The sequence below is a fragment of the Mchenga conophoros genome, linkage group LG12 (assembly GCF_057382185.1).
Source record: "Mchenga conophoros isolate Kocher_MC1m ecotype Shallow Benthic linkage group LG12, M_conophoros_male_GT1.1, whole genome shotgun sequence".
NCBI lineage: Eukaryota > Metazoa > Chordata > Actinopteri > Cichliformes > Cichlidae > Mchenga > Mchenga conophoros.
This window is the reverse complement of record NC_140537.1, coordinates 36,720,243-36,729,601: the sequence shown is the minus strand read 5'-3', so window position 1 is coordinate 36,729,601 and position 9,359 is coordinate 36,720,243. Positions and strand designations below refer to the sequence as shown.

General features: G+C 39.9%; 1 protein-coding gene across 1 annotated transcript in view; it reads left to right on the top strand.

The window, feature by feature from the left end:
• Positions 1–204: 204 nt before the first annotated feature.
• mapk1 (mitogen-activated protein kinase 1) overlaps positions 205–9,359 on the top strand; it is a 38,002-nt gene continuing 28,847 nt past the window's right edge. The window contains exon 1 of the mRNA XM_085295574.1: positions 205–574. Within this exon, the coding sequence (XP_085151700.1) occupies positions 429–574 (146 nt within the window). The 5' untranslated portion in view covers positions 205–428. The remainder of the gene's footprint in view (positions 575–9,359) is intronic.

Here is a 9,359-nt window from a genome sequence, read left to right as displayed (position 1 = left end):
ACTTGATAAAGTTCCAAGAGCCCAGTTTCTTTTTTTTAGTATTTGTAATGTTTCAAATGACGTAAATGTTATCTGAAGTCCTCTCCGTTACAGCCTTTCTGTGGCAGAATAAAAATAAAGCTTTTTTTCTTTTAAAGTAAAATAAATAAATAAAGACCGGAGTCACGTGACCGCCTCCGTTGATGTCTTGCAGCAGCATCCTCTGCTGCGCGCTCCTGCCTGCGACAGCACAGCCGCGGTGTGGTCGCTCTGAACGCACGTTAACGGAAAGGAAAAAAAACACTCCACACGTCGGGAAGGCCTCCGCCACACTCTACACCCTGTTGCAGTCACAGCGGCGTCGGATATAAGCACAGACACGCACGTTTTTCTGATCCTAGTCGCTCTTTTTTTACATTTAAAAGCCCTTTTAAAAGACAGTCCTCGTAATGGCGACAGCTGCGGTGTCTGCCCCAACTGGCAGCGGCCCCAGCCCCGGGCCGGGAACGGAGCTGGTCCGCGGGCAGGCCTTCGACGTCGGGCCTCGGTACAGCAACCTCTCCTACATCGGCGAAGGCGCCTACGGGATGGTGTGGTAAGTTGTAGCCGAAGTGTCTCGGGCTGACACTTTTTGATTTTAGCCCGACGTAAACGGCGGCTAACCCGCATCTTTTCCGTTTCTAACTGTCATGTTTCGTCTGGCTAGCAAGGAACAGCGAGAAGCCGATGTTGCTTAAAGGAAGACGGCAGTTAAATCCCGGCCGGTGGTCGCTGACTTCATGGCATTATACTAGCCTGGAAGTGCATTTTATGTGGCTACTTTTAGCTGTTATCAATGCTGAACAGGGTGGACGATATCTGAGGTATCGATCGCTTCAGGCGGACAGAGGCGTTTCCAGGATTTCTTTTAAAGTGGGGTCCGCATAGGGGGCCCGCGGGGAATCGGAACATTTGATCAGAAATAAATGCAGAGTAGAAAAAGTCACTGGGTGTGATTTTTCAGGCTCGTGTGAAGCTCTGTGCACATGGAAAGTGATCGTGCTTAAAGGTTTAAGGCTGTTTTTACTAAATAGCTGTTTCGCAAAGAGATGGAAAAAAACTGTTTAGATTCTTCACTCGGCTAAAGATCGTTATCCTGTTTAACTAGACAGATGCTGGAAACATGTTTTATATTCTTAAAGTTCCTAAAGTAAAAGGAAACTCATACATTACAATGTCACATCAAGAATATGGATTCATTGTTGTGTTTATCAGTTTAATATTGCAGCCATTAGCGACTTAATTGTTTGTACTTTATGTGTACTAACACAGTGTCATTTACTGTTATAATTGTGGAGAAACCGAGGCTTTAAAATAACTGGATTGAATAACAATTAGACTCAATCAAAAATGCTAATTCCATTTATTCCAGTGGACAGAAATACAAAAGTGTCTGCTTTAAAACAACCCTCAAGTCACTAAAACGACCCATCAGTGTCAGTTATGCCTCCCATTATCTTTATTTTAATATTTATATTTATGTTTGTCACCGGTTTTCCTATAGCTATAGCAGATATTCTAAAAATGCATAGTTTGTTTTTGCAAACCCTCATTAACTATACTAACTTTGTGTGTTAGCTCTCTGCCTGAGGCTTCTGCAGCAGTGCTACTCTGGGTCTGTTAGCCATGGTTCACTGCACAATGTAGTGATTAGAAGTGGAAAATTACAATAAACTCAAACCTTGAATGTAAAAAAAAAAAAAAAGGACTCCACTTAAAGGTACCTGGAGTCATGTACTCATGATGCTCTGAGAGCATAACTATTGATTTCTTAATATGAGTAATGTCACCTTAGTGTTTCAGCTGTAAACAGGTTTTTAATTTCTTTCCATTCAAAAGTAGTTGAGTAGAAGCAGAGAGTAGCGTGGCGTCGAAAAAATAATGTAACAGAAAATAAGAATGTCTCTTCAGTTTCTGTAACATGCTGCGTGTAGTCATTCAGTGACATGTGCAGTAATTTAATCAACTCTAGTTTCTATATGTGTCTTCATGTCTTCAGGTTTATTTCTGCCACATTTACTTAAACATTTACAGAAATGCAGTTTTAATCTACTACATTCTAGGTGCTAATAATGTAATTTGCACCCCACATGATTTATCTTGAAGCCTTGGGTTCTTAATATTTTAAAGATTGTAATATAAACCCAATAACAGCTTTCATGTATACATGAAAGCACCCAGACACATTTAAATAATCTCCAGCTGCATTATTAAAGTGATCATCAATGATTATGATTTGATATTAATTCTGCATTTGCTTTGTTAATGTTGCTTTGAAATGTAAAGTTTGTTTTGGTGCTGTGTTAGTACTCTCAGGCTGCTTAAGTGAGACTTTCACTTAAGTAAAGAGTCTAAATACATGCGTTGCAAAAACACTGGGTAAAAAAATATGTTCAGTCTCATGTGCAGCACCACATTCCCTGTAATATCATCTTAATTATTGCACGGGGCTTCACATGAGCCTGAAAGTCATACCTAATGTTTTCTAGGCCAGTTTTCTCAATCAAATATTCAGATTTCCTGTGCCTCATTTAAAGCATCCTGGAAGTACCGCTAGTGTGTGGGCTTTATAGTGAGCTGACATTACCTCATTAAATTTTTCTTTCTTTCTTTTTCTTTTTGTTCCTACATGAGGTTAGTCCTCTGTTTAAGTTGCTTGGTGTTGCATAAAATGCCTGGAAAATGTATTGTGGGAGTATCTCAAGGGGTTTTCCTTGTAGCTGATGGCAGATTACAAGCAGTATATGAAGGAATGTGAAGGAAAGATAGACCACAGAAGCATTATTTTCTATCCACTTTCTACCTAATGGTATGCGATCAGTAGTGCAGTAGAGTGTAAACTCAAATTATTCACCATTTTATTTGTGGTTTCTCTTAGTAGTGTACATTCCCACACAGGAATGGCAATCAAAGGTAACTTAGTTTTGTCCACATTTCTTGGTGTATTAAATCAAACCCTACCCTCTACTTTGAAAAACACTTCTTGCATGTGTTTCTTTAGCCTGAGGAGCTGCTTCTGACCTTAAATGTGCACACTGTACTGCATTACATAATATATTGTCCTTGTGTCAAACAGCAGCAGTGTAGTTCTTTTGTCTTCTGTAGTTAGAGAGAGGAGCAGGCTTTTCTGAGAACAGGCTTTGACACACAGTCTGCCCACGGTGTAGATGCACAGCAGGTTGTTTTAGCACCTTTTCGTCTGCAAACTGGAAAACCCACCGAAAGCACACAGCTACAGTTGTACGAGCAAAGAAATGACTCGTAGCTCAAGTCAAGCCGAATTGAAGTACATTTTTCCATGTGAGGATGTTCACTTGTAAAGAGGCCTCTGTGCTTTTACAGTAATGCTTCAAAGTACGTGTTGCAGTCTGCAAAGATAGCATTATTGCAGAGCTGAGCTCACATTAAAATTACTTTCAGAAGTTCACCTGCTTGGACAACTTTAGAAACACTATTGCATGAAAATATTACCGCTGATATCCAGCTAGCTTTTATTTGTATGTTTGCAACACTTCAGTTTTAACCACACACTGTGGTCAGGAGAGCTAACACAACTGAAAACCAATGATGATGCTTTGTCTTGCTCACCGCTTCAGCAGTTTCTTTATGTTAATTGTAACACGTGTTTGCAAGGTTTTACTGCAGTTTACAGCAACCTAATGTTCTACATGGATACATCACAGAAATGGAGGTAACGGCCGCAAGGACACAATTATACACTGTATCTTCAACTAGGCCGCAAACATCAAGTTGTGAGAGGTGCTCAAGCAGCTGAAAGAACGCCACAGCATGTGTCAGCAAAGTGATGTCACTTTTGCTATGTGCTGTCGTTCACAAAGGTGACAAAGTTTTTTTTGTGTTTTTTTTTTTTTTTTTTTTTTTTTTTTTTTTTTTTAAACCAATGTTTTAGTGAGATAGTATAGAAGCTCAGGGTAAACGGAGGGAGATGTTCCCACAGTTTGGAAAGATGAGACTTTGTGGAAAAACCTTCTTTGCTTCCGGTTTTGACAACTTCTCCTTCTACATCACAGCTGCCTGAGTGGCATACTGTTTTTTTTTTTTTTTGTTGTTGTTGTTTTTTGAAGAATACTGCAATGGCTACTTGCGCTACAACGGCGAGTACTCATCAATGTGGTTGTGTGACGATTATACTGGTGGCACATGAAGAGACCAATGCATCGAGTGTACTGGTGCCTTAATAGTTCAGTGGTGAGCCTATGGGCAACTTTGCAGACCATCGTCCGCATGTTGTAGCTGTTTTACCAGGGGGAAGTGTCGCAAGCAGCCAGGCTGTAGTGTCGCAAGCAGCCAGGCTGTGGGCTATTCTTGCATAAGCAAGAGTAGCCCACAGTTGCAGAGGACCCTGAACTTATAACGTTGCAAAGAGCTGAGGTGAAGCAAGAACATTTAATGTTTGGAACAGGGATCCAGCCCAGTTTTGAACAATTTAGCATTTTACTTATGCACAACATCATTCATGGCGACCTTCATGCTGTCTTTATGGAAAGCGAGGACTGCACACAAGCATGTTTGCATAGGTTGCAAACACCTCTGTGTAATCAAACCTACGCAAACTGACAACCAGTGTGCCATAAATTCACCATAATGTCTCTCACACTGAGCTGTTGTTTATTATTTTGATTACAAATACCAGCGCAATAAATAAATATTATTGGATTTATTTATTTGCCACATTGATTTCACACAGTTTGTAAAGCAGCATACCTTAACCCTGTTGTTGTCTTAAATATGAAGGAATGACTTCCAGTCTCTTCCCCACAGTAAGGACTAGAGCTTGGTCGTTTAACAGTGTTAGTGGATCGGTTCTTGGTATCACCGTGGCTTAGGGTACGCTATCTATAGTGTGTCGGTTTGACACTGACAAAAGTTAAATGCAGTGCATCCCTGTCCATCTTATTACATGCTATCTTGTTTTATGAACTGTTGTGCTAACTATTGCGCTAATTGATGAACTGTGTTAAATGGAGGATTACTACCAAACAGAGCAGTTATGCTTTTTGAGATCTCTATCACTGTAACGTAATTTCCAGGAAGGCGGATTTAGGTAGAACTGTAAAATGTACATATCAGTGCTCTAGGCGTCGTCTTGGCAAGCAGTTTATGTTAATTTCCTACAAGTGATGACTTGCTTAAAGTTTTGCTTCTAAGATTTGGATCTCATCACTGTGGCCTTTCCACACCTTCCCTGTCCTGGGTGAAAGGTTTGAACTTTTCTTTAATGAACTTTGTTTCCGTCACCGAAATGTGGCCTCTGTCAGTGTGGTCTCTGCAGGTGCCACTTCCAGTAACCATCAAAGTTCATATTTTCCTCCAGAATTGGGTTCTTATTGATGTTAATGATGATGATGATCTTCTGTCTGTCTGGAGCTTTGTCATCAGTATTTAATGGCTGTAGCTGTAATAGTATTCTTTTAAGGGCCTTTTCAGAGAAAGCATGTTGTGACCAGTTTCAGGAATGTTTCAGTCCATTTGATGAATGATGATGAATCTGGGCAAGTTTGAACAAAACCTTTCAGGTCGAAAGGGAAACTCGAGGGATTTTTGCTTCGTTCAAAACTCTAATTTCTTTTGTTAGGGTTTTTTTTTAATTTCCAGTGATAGAAAAATCTCTTGGCTGATCAAAAAAATCACAGGTTTTAAAATGTATGGCCATTAGGTGTTATTTTAAATGTTTTACAATAGAACTTGTGCATTATTTGTTTTTCTTAAAAATATTAAATAGATGTAACAATTCTAATCTTGTCGCAGATTTTCCTACAGAGAAAAATTAATGTGCAAAGCTTTTCACTTCATAATTTATACTTTTAGGAATTTCGAATGCTCTTTTATTTTCTTCTGACTCAAATTTTTAAATTCTACCCTTGGACCCAGTCAACCTTAAGCACTGTGCGGAGAGTAAAGGTACAGCTTTAGAGTGGTATACGTTGCAAAGACGTTTTAATGTCAGTCATCTTGCTACTCTGTGGAGTTCCCCAAGGTTCTCTTTTGGGGACAGTTCTCTGCCCACTTCCCATCTGATCTATTGCTTTTTTAAAGTTAGAGCATGTCCTTCCACTTCTATGCTGATGATTCCCAAATCTACCTGCCCCTCACGCAAAATAAAGTGCTTGTTAAAAAGTTAGAAAGTCTTAGTGACATCAAAACTTTGATGACCATTTTAATGAGAGTAAAACCAAGGACATGATTCTTGGAGCTATTTGTTGTATTTGTTCATAATTGGACTGGATCCTTATCTATTATAAATAATCCTGTAAATCCTGAAAATTGACTTAAAATCGGGTAAAGAGATTAAATCCACTGTAAAATCAATAAACTCTTTCCAGTTTATGCTTATTTCTATGGCCAAGTCCTTCTTATTTTGAGAGAGTTACATCTGCTTTTATTGCAACTTGACTTGACTATTGTTACACCCCGTTGGATTGGATCATGCTTCCCTTTTGGATCTTTAATTGGTCCAAAATGACGCTGCTCGCTTATATACGATAAAGCATGTCCCATGTTCTGGCCTCTCTTCACTGTCCTCCTGTGCTTTTTAGGATATTATTGCATGTTTTTTTTTAAATCCCTTAATGGATTGTCACCACCAACAACTGCACATCTCTTAACACCTTACGTCCCGTCAGCATCACTGAGAACGGCTGACCAGTTATCCCCCATATCCTGAAGATTACACTGAAGAACGGGAGGGTCATGTCATAGCTTCTAAACTGTGAGTTGCCTCTCCATATTAGGCTGACCTTGCAATTTTTTAAGTACACTTCAAAACTTATTCTTTGTCCCACAATGACATTGGCAGGTATTTGGACAGCTGAGCTGTGTCATCTTGGTTTTCAGTGTGTCTGAACGCTCTGCTGGAGACACACTCAGCTATAGTCCAGACACTCTTGCTACTTCTAGAGGTGGTTTTTATTGTTCCGGACTGTACCGACCGCTTCCCGTAGCTTTATTAGCCATATGTTTCAGGGTGCGTTGAGCTTCAGATTTCAGCACTAGCACTGGCCCAAACTGTGCACACTAAGTGTCAGAGGATCTAATGACTTTGTAATAGCAACAACAATAGAGAAACGGATACATGTATGGTGTAAGCACCTGATGTTGTCACCATTAACATCTTTTTGCTTTGCTCCTTGTATTTGCGCTCTTGTCACAGTAAAGCAGACTGTATGGGCCTGAAGGAGTGACACAGATGCCGTCCCATGATGGCTTCTTCAGTTTCGCTTATATTCACAAATCGGTGATCCTTTCGCAGTCCTTACTCAGGTTCAGGTTGAAGCCCAGTTGTTTCACTGACTCTGGTAGCGTTACTGTATTTTTGGCTGTGTGTGCTTCCGAGTCAGAGGCGGTTGGAGCGAGTGCTGTGCGAGCCTCAGCCTCCTTGCACTCCTCTTTCTGCGTTCTTTTTTAGACCTGTGGTTTTCAGCCAGTTGGGCATGTAGCTTTGATGTGCAGCAGCCAGCGAAAGTGTTGCAGGGTGTACTTCAGACATCCCTCAGTTTGCATCTGAAATATTTTTAAATACCATCAGTCAGTTCTTTGTCAGGCTGCGCTGCTGTATGGTGGTGTTGGGCTGCAGTCAGCTGGCCTTTATGAGTCAGTAAAGCAGGATGCACTGTTCTGTTGTTGCATTTTCTATAGAGATTAAACATGAGTAAAAGCCACAGATGCACAGTGATACACTGATTGCTTGTGTGATTTCTTTTTTTTTTTTTTAAAGATTATGAAGAACTATGTTTCTACAGCTCTACTGGGTTTAACTCCTTTGGATTATTTAAACCAAATTCACATTGAGCATTTAACTGTCACCATCTTGCTGTTTTGAAACCAGACATGACAAGCTACAGGTTGATCTGACTAGTTTGTTATTGACAGTTATATACCAAATCGGTATACACGTTATTTCTCCTTTTTGGCTTTAATAATGATCGTGCTTCATGTTTTATTCACTGTTACCCAAAATGAGTGACTGAGCCCATAAAGTAATCAGAAAAGTGTTTACGGAGGTTCTATAAGATCAGATATCGCTGATGTAAGCTTCTGCTTAAAGAGCGTATTTTTGGACCAAGAATCCCACTTCTCTTTCTGGTCGCCCACTGTACAGCAGGATATTCGTTTTCTGTGAATTCTCATTAAATGCACATTTTGTTTATTTTTCTACAAAAACCCTGAAACATGATGCAGATTCTTTGTAACCTAAGCTGGTAGGCTGCATGAAGACATTTGCTTACCAGTCGACTGTGAGGTATGTCTGTGTCATTTTCAGAGCAGGCCTATTTTTGCTTTCAACAACCTCTTGTTGGTGCCTGTTGAGGCTGGAAAGCCCTGACATGAGCAGATGTACAACCACAGATTGGTGGTACACTGAGCCTCTTAACACTGTATGCTTACACAATCACAAGATACTGTATCACCCTCTGTGATAATATTCAGAAGCTGCCATGGCAAACTCTGCCTTTTTCAACCCGCCCACATGAGCAGTTAGATCATGGGGGAATGCTGCTGAAGTGGCTCGTGTTTATAAAAAGTTTTACATCTGAAAAGATGGGTGATAGTTGGTCAGATTCCACTTTTTTTTGTTCATATCACACTGGAACAAGGAAAACGGCAGGAGGGGATAAGTCGTATGCTTTTATATTAGCTAGTATGCAGTGGGGATCGCTTAGTGAAGCCTGTTTTAGGAAAGAGACTCTGTTTCATGGCCACCAGAGGATTACTCCTGTGGCTGCAAAAAGACTTGTAGTCCTACAGAAGGCTGCAGAAAAACAGCAGCCAGACACCATGTCTATAAATGGATTCTGGTTAAATACATGGGTTCATTCACTCATTTCAGGTCATATTGAATAAAATATTAAAGTCCATTTTGTAAATTTTGATCACTCTAAGTGTCAGATTATTCAGAATATGCTGAAAATGCTCAACTCAAGGCTTCAGAACTGGACTTGACTAACCAGTGGGTGACGTCACGGTGTCGGCGTTTATCTTTTATACGGTTTGTGGTAAAAACAAAGCAGCACACTGAAACTGCTCCAGTGCTATTCGAAAAGAGCTTTTTTTGTGTTGATGGCTATATAAACAAATAAAGGGAAGAAATTAAATAAATTAACCACATTAAAGCGCACTTGCGCAGACATGTATAATAGAAAAGAAAGACATGAACATGACTCCAGATTCGGATTATAGTTAATTACAACTAAATAAAAACGTAAAGTTAATTGTGAAGAAAATAGTTCTTTAGTTTGTCACACAAAAAGCATCAGAATGCTTTGGGATAATATTTGGTTTATTAAACTGACAAATACATGGAACTAAATTTTTCGCACTCA